The sequence below is a fragment of the Lutra lutra genome, chromosome 14, assembly GCF_902655055.1.
Source record: "Lutra lutra chromosome 14, mLutLut1.2, whole genome shotgun sequence".
Lineage (NCBI taxonomy): Eukaryota > Metazoa > Chordata > Mammalia > Carnivora > Mustelidae > Lutra > Lutra lutra.
In genome coordinates this window covers 31,361,335-31,386,293 of record NC_062291.1, presented here as the reverse complement: position 1 = coordinate 31,386,293, position 24,959 = coordinate 31,361,335, and the positions used below count along the sequence as shown (strand labels likewise).

At 42.9% G+C, this 24,959-nt stretch overlaps 2 protein-coding genes across 5 annotated transcripts in view; both read right to left on the bottom strand.

Annotated features, from left to right (window-relative positions):
• DDX50 (DExD-box helicase 50) overlaps positions 1-936 on the bottom strand; it is a 36,942-nt gene extending 36,006 nt beyond the window's left edge. The window contains exon 1 of one of the 2 annotated variants that reach the window (XM_047701607.1): positions 735-936. In XM_047701607.1, coding sequence (XP_047557563.1) covers positions 735-824 — 90 coding nt within the window. In that variant the 5' untranslated portion in view covers positions 825-936. The remainder of the gene's footprint in view (positions 1-734) is intronic. The other variant, XM_047701606.1, reaches the window with a different exon arrangement.
• A 4,010-nt stretch (positions 937-4,946) lies between these two features.
• The window catches only part of STOX1 (storkhead box 1), a 60,404-nt gene continuing 40,391 nt past the window's right edge, over positions 4,947-24,959 (bottom strand). For 2 of the 3 annotated variants that reach the window (XM_047701603.1, XM_047701604.1), the window contains exons 2-4: positions 17,780-17,932; positions 13,487-15,836; positions 4,947-7,739 (exon numbers count right to left, since the gene is read on the bottom strand). In XM_047701603.1, coding sequence (XP_047557559.1) covers positions 7,592-7,739; positions 13,487-15,836; positions 17,780-17,932 — 2,651 coding nt within the window. In that variant the 3' untranslated portion in view covers positions 4,947-7,591. The remainder of the gene's footprint in view (positions 7,740-13,486; positions 15,837-17,779; positions 17,933-24,959) is intronic. The other variant, XM_047701605.1, reaches the window with a different exon arrangement.

The window sequence follows — 24,959 nt, the reverse complement described above, 5'->3', positions numbered from 1 at the left end:
CAAATACGGCTTCCTCACCCACCTAAGCTCTGTTTTCTTTTCTCTAGGTCTCTCTGAGGGTGGGGATGGGAATTCCCTACAACCCCTCTACCGGGTCCTTAAGGGCAGGGACTTATTTGAACTCCTTGGTGCCAGCAAAGAGTGTGGCTCAAATTAAGCTCATTAAATACTTAAGAACTAAATTAAAATATAACAGTAAAGCCTACTTGTGAAACAACCCACACGAACTCCATCACAGCCAAATCCTAGGAACGCTGGCTGTGACACTTTTTCCTCAAGCCTCTAAACACTACCAATCGAGGTTTGTAAACCTAAGATCTATTTCCTCACAGGTCAGGGTGACGGAGAAGTAACACATATTCAAGGCAACCATCTTTCTTAATCGTCTTCTAAGACGGCCAACAAGAACCAAACAGGCCTCGCTGCTTAAGGAAAAAGAGTAAAGAAAGCACAAATTCCGCGGAGATGGGATCTTGAGTCTGCTCATCTCGTAGGCTCCTACGGGAAGGGCGGAGGGAGCACCGGAGGCCGGGCCAAAGCCTAGGGCAGCCCTACTCGAGGTTACGGTGGAGATGGGAACGAGCCCGGAGCGACCTAAAAGGGAGGAGAGCTGCGCGAGGGGAGGCCCTGAGATGCTCCGACCGGGTTGTGACAGGCCATCAGATCGGAGACAGGTCCCCTCCCCGCCCAAGCCGGCGCAGCCCAAAAAGAGGCGCGGCCCATCCTCAGCGCACCTTTTGCCTCTCCTTCCTTTGGCTTTCAGTCTCCTCCAAGGGTGCCTCCAGCTCCATAATGTCCCCCCAGAGGAGTTTCCCAGGCATCATTCGCTGCCGCCGCCACCTCCTTCTGGGCTCGGTGGCCACAACCACCTACGGGCGGCAGCAGCGTGAAAGGAAGCGGGGGCTGGGCGGCCGCCCGGCCAGGGCCTACGTCACTTCCGGGACACGCACCGCACGGCGGAGAAAAATAATCCCGGATACTCTCGGTTTAAACTCTTCCTTAGCGTTGCAACCTCCCACCCAATGAGCATGAGCGATCTCGACTGGCCCACCCTTGTTCTTAAAGGGATTGGCTGGTAGGACAAAAACCCTGGCCAGTCTCCATAAAGGACGCGCGAACTTATTAGCATAAAGTGATTCACCTCCCCCCTTTTTTCCCCCTCCCCCACTCCGAACGCTTATCCTGGGTGCCGCGGAGACACTTTGGGGCTTCCCAGCATGCACTGCTGGAGCTGGGAAGGCCCTCAAAAGCGGCGGAGAGGCTCGTGCGCGGCGGGCTGGTGCATGGACAGGACCGAGCGAGGCGGGTGGGACCGCCACGCGCCGCCTCGCCATTCGCCGCCGGAAGCTGAAGGCCTTGGCCCGCCCATTGCGGGGTGGGGCGTTAACGTCTAACGGTTTAGCGCGAGGCCGGCGGCCCGGCGCTGGTGGGAAGGGGCTTCGCGGGGTCTCCAATGGGTAGGAGGTGGCCTTGAAGTGAAGGATGGGACTGGACAATCGCACTTCAAGTCTTAGCTTTTAGTCGTGAAGTTAGTCCTTGGTTCATTTTAGGTCCTTTGTACACCCCCTCCCCCACCCCAACGGAGGGGAAACTAAGCCCCTAGTAAAGGATTTACTTGTCTGAAGACACACATTCAGTTAGTGGCACAGTCAGGACCAGAGAACGCCTCCTCTGAATCCAAACTGAGGTCTCTCTCTACCACATCAAGCTGAAAGCTTTGTTTCGAAAAGCGTTTTGGGGCAGATCGTGATCCCACGAAACTTAGGATGAGTAGTAAAACCCTGGAGAAATGTAACGAGAAAAGCCAAAATGTCTTCGACAGATTATGTGTTTGCAGTGAAAGGATTTTATTTTATTGATGGGGATTAACTGCTCCTAAATTACAACCTTATACAAAACTGGAAATCTTTTGACAATGCAAAAGAGTGATTCCTTAGCCTACACTTTTCTTACATCACTGGTCCCAGCTGGTTGGCATTATTTTCAGAGCCATTGCTTTAATCTCTTCATGCTATCTTCAACCCAGCTACTCCTGAGGGCAGAACAAGAACCTAGACAACAGCCTTGTAACCTGAGGATCAAACTTGTGTCTAAGCAAAATTACAAGCTGCTATTGTCACGGAGTTTGGGGATTTGTCCTAAATAGCTGAAACCACAAATGATAGCTACAAGACTTCTGCACTTTTATGGATTGGCCCGAAGTCAAAAGGGCTATAGATTTTCTAAAAGTTACCTTCTGGATTCAATACTGTGAACAAAGGGAGTGTCAGCTAATAATAATGGGAAAAATGCACTCTATCTCTAGAGTATGAGAATCGCTATGCATCTCTCGATCTGTGCTTTTCTAGATCCCTTTCTTCCATTCCCTCACACCCACCCAGTTCTACCATTGTAAAGTCTTTGTAGCCCTACAAAAGAGTATGATGTACATAGGAAAAAGGAGTGGATGTGGCAAAGAATGTCACACTTGTAAAACTGGGGTAATAGGAATAGATTTTAGTATGTTGTGGTTGAAAATCAAATACAGATGAAGTAAAGTTTTTAGCCCCTTTAAAACATTGGTATTCATTTGGAGGCCAAACAGCAGGTGTGTAAATAGAAGGGACTAGACTGTTTAATTCTCCCTATGCAAGATACTAACGAGTATATTAAATGTTTTTCAGAATGATCTGTGATTTAGTACACTCTACAATCTCTGCCTTTCTAAACCCCAAACTCATTGAATCAAACTTCTGTCTGCTGTCTTAAATCAAGCCATAAGTAACTTCAAGCTGTGGCTTAGTGGAAAAAAATTTGAGTACTACCAAATTTGGGTAACTCCCTGTTCTCCATGGATATCAACTAGAAAACTTGGGAATGGTAATGAAGGAATGGAGAACTTTTCTTTCTGTTTGTTCCCTCTACAACACTCAGAGATTTGTATCTGATAATATCTATGGAAAGAACAGGAAGGAGTAGTATAATTTCAATGTACAAAAAATTCAAAATATAATCTTTTTAGAATCTTAATTCCCCAAAATATCTTACCAGAGTCACTGATATAATTTATTTCTTAAAATTTAAGAGTTGGGGTGCCTTATCTATTGCTCTGTTCCAAGATTCTATAAAGATTTTTCTTGCCTTTGGCTTTATCTCCTTAAACTCTATGACCTTAAGATATAAAAATAAGAGGACTACACACTTGCCTCTCTCTGGTCATTCTCAAACCTACAGAGCTAGATATTTTGTTCTATAGAAAAGCAGACATTTTTTTTTTAAAGTCATTTTGCATCTGCATGTCAATCTTAAGTGACAAAAGGAATCAAACTATTGTTTTAAAATGTCATGGCATGGAAATAGTTTACGGAGCAATTTTAAATTACTTAAAAGGTACTGGAGGATAGAATGAGTGTTTAGAGTACTAAGAAGTTGGGGTCCCTGGTGGCTCAGTCGTTAAGTGTCTGCCTTCTGCTCAGGTCATAATCCCAAATCCTGGGATTGAGCCCTGCAGCCTGCTTCTCCCTCTCCCACTCCCCCTGCTTGTGTTCCCTCTCTCGTTGTGTCTGTCAAATAAGTAAAATTTTAAAAAAGAAATAGAGTACTAAGAAGTAACGAGAAAATGGAAGAGGGAACAGGAGGGATATTTTGTCATGGTTAGCCACATGATCATAGCCAACTCAACTCTAAAACCTGGTCTTTTTTGTTAATAATGTGGGGACAAACATGCCTTCCCTGCTCTGATGGTACAGGGAAATTGGGAGGAGCAGCTATACTGCAAAGATGATATACAGAACAGCTTACATTTCTATCTTTAGCTCAAGGTTTTGACAGGTTTTGAAAGCCTTGGAGAAGACACAGCTTTGAACACATTTAGCAAATGTATATTTATGTATATGTGTAGCTCCTAATTTAAACTTATAAAAACTTTTTTTAAAGATTTTATTTTTAAATAATCTCTCTACCCAACGTGGAGCTTGAACTCACAACCCCAAGATTAAGAGTCCCACACTCTACCAATTCAGTGGGCCAGGAGCCCCTGGAAAAAAAGCTTTTCAACTTTAACCTTTGGAGAGAGGTCTTACTCTTTCTTTAGCCAATTACTTTGTAAATGTTTTCAGTCAAGTGCTGGAAAAGTAGTCACATCAGCTACCCAAAAGAGGGCACTATTACCCAAGAAATGGAAGCTATTACTCTAAAGAGGGAATGACTATGTTTCTAAGGTTTCAAAAACGAGAAGGATTTGTAGAGGCCAACAAAGTAGTCATGAGTTTGTTTCCCTCTTTCTTGTTTCATGACTCAGTGTCTCTCTTCCCCACTCCATTTTGGCAGTAGTCTTTCTTCCGTATACCCCAAAAGCCTCAGGTAGCTGTAGGATGGGTTCTCAAAATGTAGTGGTCCCCAACTTTCAACATTACTACTGTTCTCGCCATTGCTTTTTTCCCTCACAGATCTGACATTCTGAAACCTTTGTCTGCTAAATTGCGTTTAGTGATTGACTTATGATCATTCTCCTAATCTATAAATAAGATACAAATGTAGCTTAGCAATGTCACCAGCCTGTGATGGTGTTGTATTATTGAGCTGGTATAATTTCAGCCACTGCCAAAGAAATGATGTTGTAATTAGCAAGGAGTTAAGAAAAGGAAATATACAATTTCTTTTGGAATTTTTGAAATATTGAAAATGGAAATATTGAAAATACCCAGCTACTCTCTGAGTATTCCTAGGAGTCTGGCATTCCAGATGAAAGAGGATAATCTCAATGTATGAAATGTCTAAAATAAGCCCATGCTTTACATATTTTTTCCTATTATAGCATCAGATGTTAACTGAAAACTTGTTGGCCAAGGGACAATACCTCCCCAGACAAATCTGGATTTGAATCGATGAAACTTCTTATAATCTTAACCTAAAGGACTTGAATCTCTAAAAGGAGGAATTACAGACAATCTAACAAAAACGGGACCTGTATAGTAGGCCATGTATTCACCTACCAGACAAGTTTTGTGAATATATAAATACATTGAAAATATACACATATATAACGATATCAGGTGCCTCCTGCATTGGGCACCTTGAGTAGATTAGCCTCAGATCTTACAACAGTTCTGTAAGGTAGATACATCATCACTTATCTCCCTTTTACAGATGAGAAAGCTGAAAGAAGCTTGGAAATTTCCTCCATCACACAGCTCCCAATGATTTTAATTGGGATTCAAACTTGTCTGATTCCTAAATTCAGATCATCATTCTGCCTGAAGAAAACAGTTTTCGCCTTAGAGAATAGACGGCAATGGGGACAAGAAATCAAGAACTAATGTTATCACATACAAATTAATATTGGGGGTAAAAATACAAGTCATTTATTTTAGGAGTAATCTCCCAAACAATTCACACATATACCCATCTTTAATATCTGTAATCATATGTTGTGTTTTGTAGAAGGCAAGTTTTATTGGCTTCATAATAGGCTTCATTTAATACATTTAGGGAGTGTCATAGTGCATCTAGTGGTAAAATTAGGTGGATTTCATTGGTCCCTACATGTGACTAGAGCCACAAAAGACTTTGGATTCCTCGCTCTATTAGGAAATTTGTCCAGGTCCAAAATCAAAGAACGGACAGAGTTGTTAATCCTTTTTGCAAGGACTGACAAGGATAGGTACAGGAATGGAAAACTGGAAGAACTTAGGATTCTTGCATGAATTTAGTACTTTGCAGGATCCTCACTTAATCTTTTTTTTTTCCTTGAAATATATTTGATATATAACCCTCACTGAATTTTATAAGTATAAAACCTTACAATTGGAAAGAATCTTCAAAATCATCTAGTTCAGCTATCCTGTTATGTACTGGAAATACCTCTGCAACACACCAATCAAAGGATCACCAGGCCTCTGCCCGAATGCCCTCAATAATGGGAAGTACATCCATTTATAAAAGTGTCTATTTCAGGACACCTGGGTGGCTCAGTTGGTTGGGCGACTGCCTTCAGCTCGGGTCATGATCCCGGAGTCCCGGGATCGAGTACCGCGTCGGGATCCCAGCTCCATGGGGAGTCTGCTTCTCCCTCTGACTTTCTCCCCTCTCATGCTCTTGCACGCTCGCTTGCTCTCTCTCTCTCTTTCTCTCTCAAATAAATAAAATATATTTTTTAAAAGTGTCTTGTTTCATTTATGGATAGTTTTGGCTAATGGAAAGTTCTTTAAATGAGCTGAAATCTTCTAACTTTCATTCACTGATGATGATTCTGAGCTATAAGACCCCCTAAACCAAAATCTCCCCTATGAGCCTTTGCTATACAGATTACCCTTCTTGGTACTTTGTCCAGGATTTCAAATGTCCTTATGACCACAGCTGATCTTGGATGCCATGGTAGGTTGTGCAGAGCCACTAAAAGTCAACAGTCAGGAGCGAGTGGGCCAAACCACTGCAAAACCCAGCAGTGTATCTGATCTCCCCTCCTCTGCAACACCCCCCCACCCCCCACACACCCAGCCCCTGGAGGCAGCTCTCCACGGTGCTGAGCTTCAACTTGCCTTCACTGTTATCAGGATGGTGAGAATTAAAAGAGGCACTCTCAAGTTATTCAATCATGCTTGAGATCTAAGGCCCTGACAATCCTTAGAAACCTCTTAGAAGAAACCCCCTCATCCATAAGTCAGCATTAGCATCTATCCAATATGCTGAAACCAGTCTTGACTGCTCCCTGTTCCTCAGACCCAAGAGAACTGACCATTCCACTACCTGGTCTAAAAAGGCCAGCCAGAAAAAAATTCTAGCAAAGCTATCTAAGTCTTAGTGGAAATAGATCAAGTGTAAATAAACTATCATCCTCTTCCATTTTTTTCTATAAATCTTTGATTCAGAACCTCCTCTCACAAACCATTCTGCAACCATTCTCCTTCTCTTCTATCTCCACCAATCTGAGAACACCCTGACTTCTCATCGCCATGCTATAGAGAATACCTCAAATGTGAGGAGGAACCAGAAAAAATAGACCCAGATGCTGCCAGTAAATATGATTTGGGGCCATCTGTTCATGTTCAAGGTGGTTGCAGAGAAGATCCTTGGTGGCAATGATTGGATAGAAAAAATTATTGTTGCAGAGTACCCAAAACATCTATATAAATACTTTCTGATAATGATAAAAGACATTAGTTATAAACAAAGGATCTATATAACCCTAACACATTATTTTCTGGATTTCTGTGCTGAAATCTTGTGAGAACCTTAACCTAAGAACTCAATCACTATCAGTATGGGTAGGGAAATTCACTACTAGGTATAGTAAATTATCACCCTATGTATTTGAGAAACTAATGAGTGTCTGAAAATTTGAGTTAATTATATTTAATTGTAAAAGGACCAAGGATTTTATGGTTTTTTAATTGAGGAAAATTCTATATATTCCCAATAAATTCATAGTAAGATAAGCTTAAAAAAAAAGCTTTAAAACATAAAAAAGGGGGGGCCAGCAACTATAACAAAATGTGTAATGAGATTAACAGCACCTATGCTTCGCTTTACAGAATTCTTCTATACTCAGATTAAAATACTCTATATTAATCTGTACATTTTTATCAAAAAGCATCCAAAAGAAAACTAAGAATTAAACATTTATGACTGGAGTTAGTTGTAGTAAGGAATTGGATGTGAGTGTTTGACCGCTCTTTGTGCCTTCAAAGTTCTGCAGAAAATTCTGTCTTCTTTTGAGTTCATCCAAAACGACTGAATTATTAGATGCCAGACTCTGTGTCCTAAGGTATTAAAAATAACACAATTACTATCTTCCAAAAGGGCCGGGATTTCTCACCAAAGCATTATACCTTCATTTGTTACTTTGAAGCAGTATAACATTTACTAACACTAAGCTACACTTAGGTAAGTTAACCTTTAAAAATCTAAAGTGCTCCTTACATTTTAAAGACTTCACAATAGCACCTCAATTATTTAATACTTGCTTACCAAGAAGTTTCATGTTTTCAGAACAACATCTTTCCTCAGATCCAGTATCAATTATATTCTAGTCAGAAACAATAAGTTCCCAGGGCACCTAGCTGGCTCAGTCAGAAAAGCCTGCAACTCTTGATCTCAGGGTTGTGAGTTCAACCCCCAGTTGGATGTAGAGATTACTTAAATAAATAAATAAACTTTTTTTAAAAAGACAAAAAAGAAACAATATGTTCCCTGAAAACCTCTCCTATACAACTGAAGTGTAATTTGTTTCTTTTTTGAGAAGTCCTATGAAAAAGAAGCCAACCATAAAGTTTTTCACATTGACAATGTTCCTTTCCAAGGAGCTGTAGGCTAAGTTAGTCCTTTATCTAACGCACCTGCCTTGCTTCAGCCGAGGCACATTACTGTTTGGGTATTTTGCTTTTGACATTCCCCTTTTCCCACCTTGTCTCCTGTCTATCACGTGCTCGTTATATTGATATGCCTCAAAAATATGTCCTCCTGGGGCACCTGGGTGGCTCAGTGGGTTAAAGCCTCTGCCTTCGGCTCAGGTCATGGTCCCAGTGTCCTGGGATCGAGCCCCACATCTGGCTCTGTGCTCTGCAGGGAGCCTGCTTCCCCCTCTCTCTCTGTCTGCCTCTCTGCCTACTTGTGATCTCTGTCTGTCAAATAAATAAAATCTTTGAAAAAAAAAAAATGTCCTCCTGGGCGCCTGGGTGGCTCAGTCGGTTAAGCATCTGCCTTTGGCTCAGGTCATGATTTCAGAGTCCTGGGATCAAGCCCCACATGGGTCTCTCTGCTCAGCGGGGAATCTGCTTCTCCTCTCCCTCAGTGCTCTCTCTTTCTCAAATAAATCTTAAAAAAAAAAAAAAATGTGTCCTCCAGTAAGTGTTCCCTAAACAGCTCATCACTCTTAATTCCACATCTCTTTGGCAGCTGTGAAGACCTTCTGCTTTGTCTTTTTTTTTTTTTTTAAGATTTTATTTAAGAGAGAAAGAATGCACATGAGAGAGAGAGCACAAGCAGGGGGAGGGAAAAGCAGTTTCCAGGCCAAGCAAGGAGCCCAATGTAGGGGGTCGATCTGGCACTCTAGGATCACGACCTGAGCTGAAGGCAATCGCTTAACCGACTAAACGACCCAGGCACCTCTGTCCTTAAACTCTACTCCCAATGCGGGATGCAGCTCACATCCCTGAGATCCAGTCATGTGCTCTACCGACTGAGCCTGCCAGACACATCTCTGCTTTGTTTTGATTTCAATTTGTTGTTTGTTGGTCTACTCAACTAAGGTATAAGCTTCCTATAAGTAGCAGCAGCATCTTGTTCATCTCTTTCTCTCTAATTCTTGTAACAGGGCGCATCGATGATGTGCAAATGCTATCTTCCCTCCCTTCTCTCCTACATGTCTTTAATGATTATATTTATAAGTCTTTCAAGAGAACCATATTAAAAGCAATTTTCAAGAAATCAAATTTCGGGGCACCTGGGAGGCTCACTGAGTTAAAGCCTCTGCCCATCAGGTCATGATCCCAGGGTCCTGCTCAGCAGGACCTCAGCAGGGAGCCTGCTTCCTCCTCTCTCTCTCTCTCTCTCTGCCTGCCTCTCTGCCTACTTGTGATCTCTGTCTGTCAAATAAATAAACTAAAACTCTTTTTAAAAAAATCAAATTTCTTGGGGTTCCTGGTGGCTCAGTCAATTCAGCATCTGCCTTCAGCTCAGATCATGATCCTGGAGTCCTGGGATCAAGATACCCACATCAGGCTCCCACTCAGTGGGGAGTCTGCTTCTCCCTCTGCCCCTCACTCCACTTGTGCTCTCTCACTCTCTCTCTCTCTCTCTCAAATGAATAAATAAATAAAATGTTTAAAAAAAAAAAGAAAGAAAGAAATTAGGGGCACCTGGGTGGCTCAGTCGTTGGGTGTCTGCCTTCGGGTCAGATTATGATCCCAGGATCCTGGGATCGAGCCCCGAATTGGGCTCCCTGCTCAGCAGGAAGCCTGCTTCTCCCTCTCCCACTCCTTCTGCTTGTGTTCCCTCTCTCTCTCTGTCAAACAATAAATAAAATCTTTTCTAAAAAAAAAGAAAAAAGTTTTTCTCAAGATTTCACAAATCTAAATTCTCAGGTGCATGTCAATGAGTAATTTCCCTTATCTGTTTTGGGCTTGATTTTGGTTTTTATTTCTGCTGTTGACAGAGAGAAAGGGAACCCTTAGCTTGTTCATTTACACAACCATTGTTTACTTTGGAGACAATATGTTTTGATTTGGTACTTTAAAGATTTGATATGAATTAAACAATTGTTTCAAGCAGGAAAGATCTGTTCCCTAATAAAGAATTGAAGATATGTTTTAAAAATGCAGACCTCCAGGAGAAACCTGGGTGGCTCAACTGGTTAAGTGGCTTCCTTTGGCTCAGGTCATGATCCTAAGGTCCTAGGATCTGCTCCACATTGGGCTCCTTGCTCAGGGAGCCTGCTTCTCCCTCTGTCTGCCATTCCCCTGCTTATACTCACTCTCTCTCTGCCTGAAAAAAAAAAAAAATGCAGACCTCCAGGGACACCTGGGTGGCTCAGTTGGTTAAGCATCTGCCTTTGACTCAGGTGATGATCCCAGGGTCCTGGGACAAAGTCCCGTGTCAGGTTCCCTCTTCAGTGGGAACTCTGCTTCTGCCTCTCCCTCTACCACTCTTCCCTGCTCATGGTCTCTCTCTTGCAGTCTCACTTCAAATAAATAAAATAAAATATTTTATTTTATTTTAAAGGTTTTATTTATTTATTTGACAGAGAGAAAGAGATCACAAGTAGGCAGAGAGGCAGGTAGGGGGTGGGGGAAGCAGGCTCCCTGCTGAGCAGAGAGCCCGATATGGGACTCGATCCCAGGACCTTGAGACCATGACCTGAGCTGAAGGCAGAGGCTTAAACCACTGAGCCACCCAGGTGCCCCAAATAAAATATCTTAAAATAAATAAATTAAATAAATAAATAAATAAATAAATAAATAAGCAAACCAAACTGTAAACAATGTGTAGGTCACCTCAACAGAATGGCAATGGCAAAGGTTGAGGGATGAAGACTTCCAATTTTACTTTTAATTTCACAGATTAGTTAATTAATTTATTTTAGAGAGACAGAGAGAGAGTGGGAGTGTGCCAGCTAAGGGAGGGGCAGGGAGAGGGAGACTCTCAAGCAGATCACATGGTGAGCAGGGAGTCCAACAGAGGGCTTGATCCCATGACCCTGAGATCATGACCTGAGCCAAAATCAAAAGAGGAGTAAACTCACTGCCTGAGCCAACCAGGTGCCCCCATTTTTACCTTTTACATTTTTTTTAAAGATTTATTTATTTAGGAGAGAGAAAGACCGCATGCATGAACAAGGGGAGGGGCAGAGGGAGGAGAAGCAGACTCTCCACTGAGCAGGGAGCCTGCCACAGGCCTTATCCCAGGACCCTGAGACCACGACTTAAGCGAAGGCAGACATTTAACTGAGACACCCAGGCTCCCTTGCCTTTTACATTTCTGCATTACTTAATTTTTCAAAACAAAGTACACGATAATTTTATATAATAAAAAACTAGTAGGGGCGTCTTGGTAGCTCAGTTGGTTAAACGTCTGCCTTCAGCTTGGGTCATGATCCCAGGGTCTTGGGAGGGAGCTACATGGGGCTCCCTGCTCAGTGGGGAGTCTGCTTCTCCCTCTCCTTCTCCCCTGCTTGTGTTCTCTCTCACTCTCTGTCTCAAATAAATAAATAAAATCTTTTTAAAAAAAAGAGTAAAGGGGCACCTGAGTGGCTCAGTGGGTTAAAGCCTCTGCCTTCAGCTCAGGTCATGATCTCAGGGTCCTAGGATCAAGCCCCACATTGGGCTCTCTGCTCAGCAGGGAGCCTGCCTCCCCCTCTCTCTCTGGCTGCCTCTCTGCCTACTTGTAATTTCTGTCTGTCAAATAAATAAATAAATAAAATCGTTAAAAAAAAAAAAGAGTAAAGTTATACACCCTAATTTTAAGATGAACTTTTTGAAAACTATTTAAGAATATGAGGGGAATGTTCACAATGTACTATTATTTGAAAAAAGCACCATGCAAAATAGGAAATACAGTACAGGTAAAACATTTAGACAAAATCTATAGATCAATATATTCAGACTGAAGTGAGATAAATATATCAAATATAAAAGAATTTTTTAAAAATATGTAAATGGAGGTGCCAGGGTGGCTCAGTGGGTTAAGCCTTTGCCTTCGGCTCGGGTCATTATCTCAGGGTCCTGGGATCGAGCCCCGCATCGGGGTCTCTGCTCAGCGGAGAGCCAGCTTCTCCCTCTCTCTCTGCCTGCCTCCCTGCCTACTTGTGATCTCTCTCTTTCTGTGTGTGTCTCTCTCTCTGTCAAATAAATAAAATCTTTTTAAAAATAAAAATAAATAAAAATTTAAAAATTAAAATTAAAATTAAAATTAAAAATATATAAATGGTAGGGTGGGAGCACCTGGGTGGTTCAGTCAATTAAGTGTCTGCCTTTAGCTCAGGTCATAATCCCTGGGTCCTGGGATTGAGTCCCACATCGGGCTCCCTGCTAAGCGGGGAGTCCGCTTCTCCCCCTCCTTCCTGCTTGTGCTCTCTCAAATAAATAAATAAGGGGCGCCTGGGTGGCTCAGTGGGTTAAGCCGCTGCCTTCGGCTCAGGTCATGATCCCAGGTCCTGGGTTCGAGCCCCACATCGGGCTTTCTGCTCAGCAGGGAGCCTGCTTCCTCCTCTCTCTCTGCCTGCCTCTCTGCCTACTTGTGATTTCTCTCTGTCAAATAAATAAATAAAATCTTTAAAAATAAATAAATAAATAAATAAAATATTTTAAAAATAAAATAAAATAAATGGTAGGGTGATTATATAGGTGTTCAGTACTGGGGTGCGTGGGTAGCTCAGTCGGTTAAGCATCTGACTCTTGAGTTCAGATGAGGTCATGATCTCAGGGTCCTGGGTTTGAGCCCCACGTTGGGCTCCAAGCTCAGTGGGAAATCTGTTTGAGGACTTCTCTTCCTCTGCCCCTCACCCGTGCTTGCTTGTGCATGCTCTCTCGCTCTCTCTCTCAAATAAATAGATAAATCTTTTGAAACACTTTTCAGTACTTCTCAAATATTCCATTATGACCATATTACTTTCATAATCTGAACAATGTTATTTAAACAGATTCCCATGGAAAAAAATGGTGGAAAATAGCTGCAGCTCTTTCTCAACGGGTGTAGAACCCAAAATATAAGTGAAAACTTCCAACCCTCAGTTGAGCAAGTGATTCATTTATAGCACCTCCTTCCTATTTTTAGAAATAATTCAAGATTTGGTAGTAGTACAGTAAATTTTGGTTCACATTAAAAATGAACTCTCTCCTATTATAGAAGAGATTTCATTATAATTTGGTGTCACTCATTCAGTAGAGGCTGGCAGAATCACATGGCTATAAAAAGTTTATTCAGGAGTCTCCCACTAGGTAATTCAACACACCGTTGATTTTAATAATTCCTGAGGAATAGTGGCTAATCAAACACATTTACATACACTTACCGTGGGGAATCTATTCCACTATCTCCAGCCATGCTATGATTTTCTGTTCCTTCCAAATGACTGTGTTCATGTTGGATATCCTGAGCCAACACTGGCATATGGGAAGTGTTGAAAAGTTCTACCTTTTGTGTGAACTGCTTTCTCATTCCCTGATTCCGAGCACTCTGACTCCAGCTCGCTGGTTTCTTTCCTGTGTCACCAACAGGGTCTTGCAGGGTTTCAGTCTCAGAATCGGCTTTCCTCGTGCTATAGTAACCAAATATCCTTCCATCAGCAGAGGCCGACTCTTGTACACAGGTAGCAACGCTGTGTTCCTCTTCGTGGCTAAAACTGAGCTGAGTCCCCGAAATGAGACCACTGCTTTCTGCAGGGAGATTAGGTGTTTGGCTTTCACCCGGGTTAGTGAAAAACCCAGTGGGTTTGTAACATTCATTTCCTTTAAGCTTCTGAGTTTCAGACCTGTGTATTTTACTGCTGCACTCAGTCAGAGATCTCTCAGTCACTTTTTGTCTTCCCAAATGATTCCACTTGCTTCTCCCTGCAAAGGAACAATGAATGTGGTCAGGCAGCACTTCACCTAAGTCGTTGTTCTCGGAAAAGTCCTCCTCATCTAGATACAATGAACTACAGGCACCATCATCGTCATCTAGTTCAATCTGATCCAAGGCCTGGTTATCATCAGAAAGCCCTTCATCTTCTAGACCCACAGTCTCCGCTTCCTGGACAAATGTCTTTCTCATTGCTATTTCTTCTAAGTCTCTGTCTTGACTCTCAGGTTGTCTCAAAGAGTTCGTATGAACTGGGTAATCCAAAAGACCAAGATTTTGGAACTGGTGTATTGTTTTATCAACCAATCTACAAGCAGGGGAGGCATGGCCTAAAGAGGAACCTTGTGATGGCAGGACATGCTGTATTTCTTCAGCCTCCCCTAATGCGTCCAAGTGAGAATAACTTTTCCTCCAGCCTTCAGGGATTACCTCGTTTTTTCCACCGTATACATCATATCTCAACATGCTTTCCCGGAAGGAACAACATTCACCGCCATTTTGCAAAACGCTACACTGACTGTAATTTAAGAGGGGACCTCTGAAGTCATCGCAGAGAGGTTTGACGGTCAGGTTACTCATACAGATGGATTCTGCCATCAGTTTATCTTCACATTGTTCAGCAAGAGGCTGCTTGGTTTCACTCCTCAAGATTCTTGAGGAATCCAAAGACCTTGACCTTTGGAAAGGTTTTCCCTTTGGTCCAGTCTGACGGGGTTTCAGATCACTGGTCTGGATGTTGTGCACTTTGGTCGTTGGACTCCCTCGGTGAGAGAAGCCCTGGAAAGGATTACTGATTCTCTTCTTGTAAATCAAATGGGAACCCAGCACTGATAAATTCTCAGCAGGTGGTGTCTGAGCTCCTGCTTCATTTAGGCTGTTAATTTGGGGGCTGGGCTGTGCAGCAGGGATCTTGGGATGTTTCTCCAGTTTGATGCTTCCTGGCTGAGGCTCGCTTCCCTGGCTCCCCACTCTGTGCCTATTCCTCTGAGAATGGCCCCGCCTTCGAGGCTTCCCACACCGGCCCCGCCTTTTCCTACCTCCCTCTTTTGAAGGATATTTATGCCTCATGGTCAGCCTATCAGTGGAAGTGCCCTGGCTATTATATTGTTTCTGTTCTTCATATTTTTCCATTAAGACTGTATGTTTGATTAAGTTGTCAACGGTCAGAATGGGATTAATTCGTCTGATAATCTCATGTTCGACGTCTCGAGGGATATTGTCCAAGTTATCTTCATCTCGAACAGGCCATTCTTCTGGTGGGAACTGGGCCGAGAAACTGCTGTGTTCTCTTCTGGACTTCTCCTTCCTGGATATACTACGCCAGAAGAGGCTGAAGCCAAACTTCTTGCCTTTTTCTCTGTCTTTTGTGTCTGGTAACGGTTTGGCGCTTTCACTAATGATATTATCCCCAGACACTGAAACTGCTCGATTCTGTACCAAAGGTCTGGTTTCCTGAAGACCTTTCTGGCCATTTCTAGCCCTTTCTGCAGCCGCCGGTGTTGCCTCTACATCCTGAGCGCAGGGATCAGGGAAACACCTGCAAGACTGACAATGGGAAATGGGGGCAGCATTTTCTTTGGCGGACTCTGCACAGCTGGCCACGCCCACCAGATAGGTAATGCAAGTCGGCCGCTGACTTTCATCGGATAGATCTCTGTTATTTTTGTGGGGGGGTGTATTTGTGATGAAGTAAGTCTGAGGAGTGACTATGAAGTATCCCTCTCCAGTGTGATAAATTTTCCTTTCTTTAATCAGGGTTCCCAGGGTGGTATAGAGAACATCCTGAGATGGAATTGCAATGCCTAAAACAAACAAGCATTTCGTTATACTGGTAGGTTTGGCATTAAAAAATATTTTACTGAGTGAAATCAGTAATGCAGAAATGACCATACATGTGCTTGATGAACCCACAGCTAACTGTAACACAATTAATAAATGTAATTGCATTGCGAAGAAGCATTCATAATAGTCACAATTTAACTGAGTAACGGGAATATAATTTGGTCCACACAAAGACAGGGCTAACTTAATGGTTAAGTAGAGAAAAAAAATCTGAGTCCCCTCAAATACACACAGCAAGTTACACAGCCCCATCATGAATTTAAATTTTGATTTCAAGACAGCATTCTTGGAAGCAAACACAGGAGTTTTTGAAAATCACAGCTTCATTGCTTAAATCTTAAGAATCTAAAGAGAAAATGAAAACCAGTCTATGCCAGGATGGGGGCAAACTACTTAATATCTGTATTATGATAGTTTTTTAAAGTAGGAAGGTAGCAATTTTAAAAGAAATTCCCTTTTCCAAATAGCAGGGTTCAAAGGTACCTCCTTAGCACAGTACACAGCGCGTCAGTCCCAAATAGCAGGGCTCAAAATTGTATTTATATTGTAAAACATATTTGTATAACACCAGAAGAAAATACCTCAATATATCAACATTTCCTTTGGGTTGTGGTACTGTAAGTGGTTACTATTCTACATTTTCTTGATTTTTCTATAATAAACATATCAATTTTATAATGGGGAAATTAAAAATACTCTTCTAGATCCATGCATTTTGGATATCATACAGCTGTGAGAAGATGGAAATAAATCAGTATATAATACAGAAAGATCTCCAAAATTTTTTTAAAGATTTATTTATTGGGGGGCACCTTGGGTGGCTCAGTGGGTTGAGCCTCTGCCTTTGGCCCAGGTCCTGATCTCATGGTCCTGGGAAGGAGCCCTGCATTGGGCTCTCTGCTCGGCGGGGAGCCTGCTTCCCCCGTCTCTCTGCCTGCCTCTCTGCCTACTTGTGATCTCTCTGTCAGATAAATAAATAAAATCTTAAAAAAAAAAATTTATTTATTGGGTCTGGGGATAGGGAGGGAAAAAATGAAACAAGATAGGACTGGGGAAGGAGACAAACCATAAGAGACTCTTAATCTCAGGAAACAAACTGAGGGTTGCTGGGGGATGGGGTGGGAAGGATAGGATGGCTGGTTTATGGACATTGGGGAAGGTATGTGTTGCGCTGAGTGCTGTGAATTGTGTAAGCCTGATTCACAGGCCTGTACCTCTGGGGCAAATAATATGTTATATGTTAATTTTTAAAAAGATTTATTTATTTGAGAGAGAGTGCATGTGCACGAGGTGGGTGGGAGGAGCAGAGGGAGAGAGAATCTCAAGTAGACCCCCCACAGAGCTTGGAGCCCGATGCGGGGCTCAACTCAGGGCTCCATCTCGCCACCCTGAGATCATGACCTGAGCCAAAATCAAGAGTTGGACGCTTAAGCAACTAGGCACCCAGGCGCCCCCGCCAAAATATTTTTTTAACTTAGGCAAGGTACAGACAGAATGTAAAAAAGGTTCCAATGTATGTTAGTAAAAAAAAATACATATGCTCAAATACCTTTTAGGAAAGTATATGCAGGAAAAGATAAACAGTGGAACCTGTCACCTCTGGGAAGTGGCAGTGGAAGAATGGGATGGTGGGGGAAAAGAGGAATTTTTTTCTTTTTTTGCTTTGTACTCCTTTCTACGGTATGGTTTGTTTATGGCCATAAGCATTGTTTTTGCAAAAGTTCATCTGGAAAGTAAAAGAAATGCCCTTATCAAATTCATTGATGCAGGCCTTCTCCCAGCAGGGCTCTAATACAAGGTTCTACACTAGAAAAAAAAAAAAGTGGATATCTCCCAGTTTATTTAAGAGGATTTATAAACAGAAAGCAGGCCAGGAACTAATAGAGAAAACTGGTCACGCTACCTGGGAAGTGTTGCTTCAAATGCTCCAACAGGGATTCCTGGGTCACCACAGTCTGGGCAGCATTCATATCAGACACAGCACAGCAAAGAACTTCAGCCAAAGGTACAAACTGAGATTGAGCTATTGGATTCATTTGTACGGGAAAGACATCACCTAAATTGGAGGTTAAAAAAAAAAAAAAAAGGAAAGGTGATAACATTTATAGTAAAAACTATTTGGGATTAGTGAACCAACAATAAAAACTGAATGGCACGTGGAATTGCTATTTTTCTCATCAGTTCTTCCTCCCAATCTGGTAACAGGAACAATGGTAGAAAGCATAGAAGAAAAAGGCTTACATTCAGGCCCCCTAGTTTTTAAGAAGTTTGTAGAATTTGTCAGTACTTTACATGCAAGAGATAGTAAGTTTCCAGATGAAAGTCACAAAGTGCTATCAGAGTTTAGGTCAGACAATGCTTACATGGTAATTCATACATTTCGAAGCACTTTTTAAAAATCATATTAGATTTCTGAGGCAGGCAGGGATGGAATTCTCATTTCTTTACTTAAAATATAGAAAGCCATAGGGGTGCCTGGGTGACTTGGTCGGTTAATTGGGTGCCTTTGGCTCAGGTCATGGTCCCGGGGTCCTGGGATGGAGCCCTGTATCGGGCTCCTTGCTCAGCAGGAAGCCTGCTTCTCCCTCTCTCCCTCTCCTACTCCCCTTGCTTGTGTTCCCTCTCTTGCTGTCTCTCTCTCTGTCAAATAAATAAAATCTTAAAACACACACACACACATATATGTATACATATATACATACATACATATATACATATATACATATACACATACATACACACACACACACAATCCATAGAAAGCTCAAGTAATTGTCCCAAGGTCAGAAAGCAAGTGAAGTGACAAAAACAGGTCTTCTGACTCCTAATCCAGCATTTTCATCATTCCATATTTTTTAAAAGATTTTATTTATTTGACAGAGATCACAAGCAGGCAGAGAGGCAGGCAGAGAGAGAGAGAGGGAGAAGCAGGCTCCCTGCTGAGTGGAGAGCCCAATGAAGGGCTCAATACCAGGACCCTGAGATGACCTGAGCTGAAGGCAGAGGCTTAACCCACTGAGTCACCCAGGTGCCCCATTCCACATTTTCCTGGTTGGAATGATTAGGAAGATTTGAAGAAGGAAAAGTCAAAAAAATTTTCCAAAAGCACGAAGACACAGAGCAAAACTATGGAAAGAGGAAAACACAAGGTATATAAAAGCACGAATAGAGTTATCCTGGTTGTATAGAGTTTAAGAGTTATTATCACACCAAAATTGAAGAGGGATCAGAAATGTAAGCTAGACTGTATTGCCTTTCCTCCTTGCCAATGTCTTTTTTTTTTTTTAAGATTTTTATTTATTTATTTGACAGAGTGACAGCTAGAGAGGGAACACAAGCAGGGAGAGTGGGAGAGGGAGAAGCAGGCTTCCCACTGAGCAGGGAGCCTGACATGAGACTAGATCACAGGACTCTGGGATCTGGACTTGAGCCAAAGGCAGATGCTTAAGGACTGAGCCCCCCAGGTACCTTCTCCTTGCCAACATCTTAAATAAATGTTCTTAACCTGCTGTTACTCATGTTAGAGTTTTAGATTCTGCTGAGCATCCAAGGGAATCACTCAATTACTTGGAAATGAAAGACTAGGACACAGGAAAGAGATTTGGGAATCAACTAAAACAGAGAAGATCTGAAGCTGAGGAGGGCATAAGTTCTTCAGTAGGAGAAATAGGAAGACAGCCAAGAAACACCAAACTGTGAGGCTACCTACAGCTAAGAAATAGTAGAAATAGGGACCCACAAAAGCAAGAAGGCCCAATAATGGGTGTAGGAGGGAGAGAACCAAAAGTGTGAGAAAAAGAGGCTCTGAAATGACAGTAAAGCAACAGTGTCAAAATGCCTGAAAGGGATCAGAAAGGTTAAGGGAGGAGGAAAAAGGGCCATTGTATTTTTTTTTTTTTAAGATTTTATTTGACAGACAGAGAGATTGAGAGCACAAGCAGGGAGAGTGACAGACAGAGGGAGAAGCAGGCTCCCTACTGAGCAGGGAGCCCTATAGGGACTCGATCCCAGGACTCTGGGATCATGACCTGAGCCGAAGGCAGAGGCTTTAACCCACTGAGCCACCCAGGTGCCCCAGTCATTGTCTTTCTTGACTGAAAGGTGAACACTGGTGTCTTTCAAGAGAACTGTTTTCATAGAAAAGAACACAGAAACTAAATGTCAGGCTGAAGGGAAGGGAGTTTAGTGAGGAAAAAGGTAAGGTTAATGGATCCTCCTTCCAGAGCAAGGCTTCTTAACTTTGGCACTTTTGAAATTGGGGGCCAGATATAAGGTGACCAGTCATCTCAGTATGCCCAAGACTGAGGGGTTTCCTGGGACATAGGATTTTCCGTGTGATAACCAAAAAAATCAAAGGCAAACCAAGATGGTCTGCCGAGTCAGATAATTCTTTGTTGTGCAGGGCCGTCTTGTGCATTGCAGCGTGTTTAGTAGGGTTCTTGGTCTCTGCCACTTCTAGATGCCAGTAGCAACTCCCCCAGTTGCAGCAACCAAACAAGTTTCCAGACATTGCCAAACGTCCCCAGAAGGGATGGGGGGATGGAGACAAAACTGCCCCAATTATAAACCACTGTTCTATACCATTTGTTGGAAAAATCGGATTCTGAAAGAGGAGAAACAGAACACAAACCAGAAGGGAGTAGGAACAAGTGAATGTGAACGGGTGATTTTCTTAAAAGAATTGCTCTGCACATTTGCATCCAAAAGAAAAGACTTTGAGGAAACAACGTACCTGTTTCTTGGGAGACAAAGAAGACCAGTAAGACAGCAAAACCCTAGGACAGGAAATAGGAAAATGTGCAAAAGGCACAGGTAGAAGAACTGCCTTAGAAATAAGGAAGATGGGGCGCCTGGGTGGCTCAGTGGGTTAAGCCATTGCCTTCGGCTCAGGTCATAGTCTCAGGGTCCTGGGATCGAGCCCCACATCGGGCTCTCTGCTCAGCAGGAAGACTTCTTCCCTTCCTCTCCCTCTGCCTGCCTCTTTGTCTACTTGTGATCTCTCTCTCCCTGTCAAATAAATAAATAAAATCTTAAATAAAAAAAAAAAGAAAGAAAGAAAGAAAGAAAGAAAGAAAGAAAAGAAAGAAGGAAGGAAGGTATGAATTCACTTGGACCTGAGAAAAGAATAGAGGGTGCAGAAGACCAGCAATACACTGAAGCATAGAAGGAAACACACGTGAGCACAGCAAGATCATCCGATCTCTGCAAAGTTAAGGCAGGGAGAGAGAGGATAGGAATGGGAGGAGAAAAAAAACAGGAGTGAGGAGCTGAAGAGTGGAAAGGGGGGGTTGAAGAGCCATTCTTGGAGTGTACTAAATTTAAAAAAAAAATGAATACAAGAGTTATGAAGGAGCCCTGAGTCTCAAGATGATTGAAGGGTGGAGTGTGGTTGGTGGCAGGTGACAATCTGGAATGAAAAGGGTGAGAGCTAGGGAGGCCAGGTGCTTCTGAAACTTTCATGTGATACGGGAATCACCTGGGCGGGGGGTGGGGTGGGGTGGGGGAGTGCTAATGTGCAGATTCTGATTCAGAAGGTCCAAAGGAGGGTCCATGATTCTGTGTTTCTAACAACTTCCCAGGTGAGGTCTGCTTGGGAAGGGTACGAGGGTGAGGGTGTTGATAATCACAGTGTTAAAGTAGCTAACCACTGAACAAACAAACATGGCCCTGGGGCTGCATGGGGAGTCAAGAGTAGCCAAAGGGAAGCCAAAGAATTGAGAAAACTTGGTTATACCATGCAGGTGACTTGCCCAGTAACAGCGAAGCCAATACATTGTACTAGTTGTTGAGGAGGAAGGAAGGTGGTGAGGACTGGCAAGGTGTGAAGGGTTGTAGCCAGAGCTGGTGAGTGGCCTATAGTATTTATTGTATCAGACGAAGATAGAGGACTTCCATAAGGAAACTGAGAAGCAATTTGCTATACATAATACTGGTCTGTTTCCCTGCATGCTTAAGCTTCTGTATCTGGCAGGCATGGGCCTCTCTGAGCTGGAAGGTCACAACACAGGGCAGAGCTGCTGTCTGCCACCTAGGTTAGGGTCTCCTCTTGTGTGCTTTGGCTATTCCACTGGGTGGACACCAGGATACCTGCAGCATTCTGAGAAGCTAGGCTGAATGGCTAATCAATATTTCAAAGGGCAGTGATGAGAGATGGGATTATTAAACTTAGTGTCCAAGTAGGACATTAGCTGAGCTAAACCTCAAAATCCTTCTAGAAAGTCTACCTCTAAGCTAAGGGTAATAAGCCTCTGCCTCTCTTCGGTCCCTCTTTGCCTTTCTTTTTTCCCTCCGCATCTGGGATTTACTTTCTTCTCTTTCATCTCCCTCCTCAACCAGAAAAAGTACAATTTCAAATAGTTCCGTGCTTCTTTAACATAACTCTATGAGCTTAATTTGAAATAAGTGGCTTTAAACTTTTATAACCTTCTTCCTCATCTCCCAAAACAATCTAATAAGTGACTTTTTTCTTGTATGATCTTGAATTACCTCCTCTCCCGTCCCCCACCTTCAAGTGGACGAAAAGTCCTTAATTCAAAGAGGGTGGAGAAAGTTCTCTCCTAGAGGGATAAGGGCTATAGTCCTGGCGAAGCATAGGGCAAAACCTAAAAAGGTTTTCGGTGGTTCAACTACACAACCCACATTAAAGCCTCAATGCACCCCTACCCTAAAAGCAGTCACTTTGAACTTTGCGATGCGGTAAGGAGGAAGCATTTAAAGGAAGGGAGAAGTGGCTAGAGTGTCAGCGTCTGACATCCCTGCCTACCGCGCCCCCTGCCGGTAGCCGCCCATTTTGGGGGCAAATGAAACAAGAAAGGTACACCGAGGATGGGTCTCCACTGCGCCTTTGGGCTAGACCTGAAGCAGCCCATTTTTTAACTCAACTCTTAAGCTTATTTCCTCCTTTCATAGGAAAAATAGCAAAACAGATTTTTCATAGGTCTGGTGGGAGGGATGCGTGGGATATCCCTGTACATTTCTTTACAATCTCCCATATATCTAAAGTCAATTCGAAATAAAAGCTGAAAATAGATTGTTCAGAAAGCACTACTTTTAACAAGCAGAAATATGAGCAACAGAAGTTTTTTCTTACATTTTAAAAATCCCAAACAAGTTCTTTTAAAGAATCCTGACACTGCTTGCCAAATCCAAACACACTCCCAGAAATTTTATTCGTAATTCCTACCATGGTGTGGGAATGAGTATTTTAAGAGCAAACAAACCTACAATCAAGTAGGAAGCCAAATTGCCTTTTTCTGCTCCTTAAAATTAATACAACAATATGTCCACTCCATTTTAGAGAACGTGTTAAATTGCATTTAACCTCCGGTTTGGCATTCCCTCTAAACAAAGCCTAGAGCAAGTTTCTCAGTACATTTCCTTCCCAGCCGTTGCTAAGAGACCTCTTCAGGTGCGTAAATCATCAAGGGTTCTTTTGTGCAAGAGAGCTGAGCAAACCCTGATGGGGAACTTCCGTGATAGACGCAGGAATCATGTTCACACTCTAGCCATCTTTTTTTTTTTTTTGTCTCGGTTACTTTTGCCATTGGATTTTTGGAACGCAATAACCCTTAATAGAGTTTTCCACCAAAAATTAACTTTCTGTGTAGAAGATCCCATTTATAGATGTAACTAGATTTCTCAGTAAGTGAAAGCCAGTCCTTTGGCTTTATCCTCCATTACTGTGGAGTAATTGAAGAGGACCCTTAAGCCCAGGCCTGCTGTTGACCTTTGACTTTTGACCTGTAACGGGGTTGGGAGGCCAGGAGAGGCTGCATGCCAGAGCAAACAGTTCACAACAATGTTCTCTCTGTTTACACAGTCTTGGACTCTTGGGTGCTGCAGAAATGGGAAAAGCATTTGGGCAGAAAGACTGGTTTGACGGAAATACCAACAAAGTCCGACTGTATATATTGGCGCCTACTACATTTCATGCCACCTTTTCTGCAAAGGAGATTTTTGTTGCTTACCTTGCTGTACTCCCAAAGGATCTGGTGGATATTTACTTTTTTTTTTTTTTTTGAGTTTCCAAATTATGATGAGTTGTTGTTGTTTTTTTTAAGATTTTATTTATTTATTTGACAGACAGAGATCACAAGTAGGCAGAGAGGCAGGCAGAGAGAGAGGAAGGGAAGCAGGCTCCCTGCTGAGCAGAGAGCCTGATGCAGGGCTCGATCCCAGGACCCTGAGATCATGACCTGAGCCGAAGGGAAAGGCTTTAACCCACTGAGCCACCCAGGCACCCCTCTATGATGAGTTTTAAAACCATTTTTCTTTAAAAGCCCACTTTTGGGGAGAAGAATAAAAAACAGTGCAAGGCAAATTCAGTGTATGTAGTATGTAGATCCCCAATCAGCAAGTGTAAGCGTGGAGTTCTGAATTGTCGAAGATTGTTGACCCCAGTCAAGTCCAGAGCAGACCTCTTCTAGCTCGAGATCCTACAACTGTGACAAGAACCAGACTCCTGTGTGAAGCCTATAAATTCATATAATCCCGGGCGATCAATTCCTGTCCCTGGTGCCTTATAACAGTGGCCCAGAGAGCCCCTGGCTGATCGGAGCAGAACTCTGAAAGTGTGGCTTGCTCCCGACCTGGTGACAGGAGCCCACCAACAACCCAGGGTCAATAAAGTCCTCACAACTCTGAGGAAAAGGCAGTGGTTTCTTTGTCAAGGACACAAAGGCCTCCTCCATATGCCCCGCTGGAGGCCTCTAGAAGAGTACCCTATCTTGACTGTTTCCTATCAGAAAAGAAAAGTGGCTAAAAGAGCCATTTCCTGGCCAAATCCTGAGATGTAAATACTCCTACCCCAGGATCAAATATCAAGAGATATGTTCATGACAAATATGGACACAGCCGGACTGCCTTGCACCAGACCCTTGGAAGGCAGCTGGAGTAGACCAAGCACACTGTCCCCCAGATCTGTGGCACTAGAGAAATCTTCTACCGGGGTCACTGTACTCCTAAATCCGCCAGTTACAGATCAACAGTTGGAAGCTTTGGTAACCTTACACGAGCCTAAACTTTGCCCTCTGATAAATGGGCGCACTGGTGTCAGCACAGTGGCTGGCCCAGTGAGGTTATTT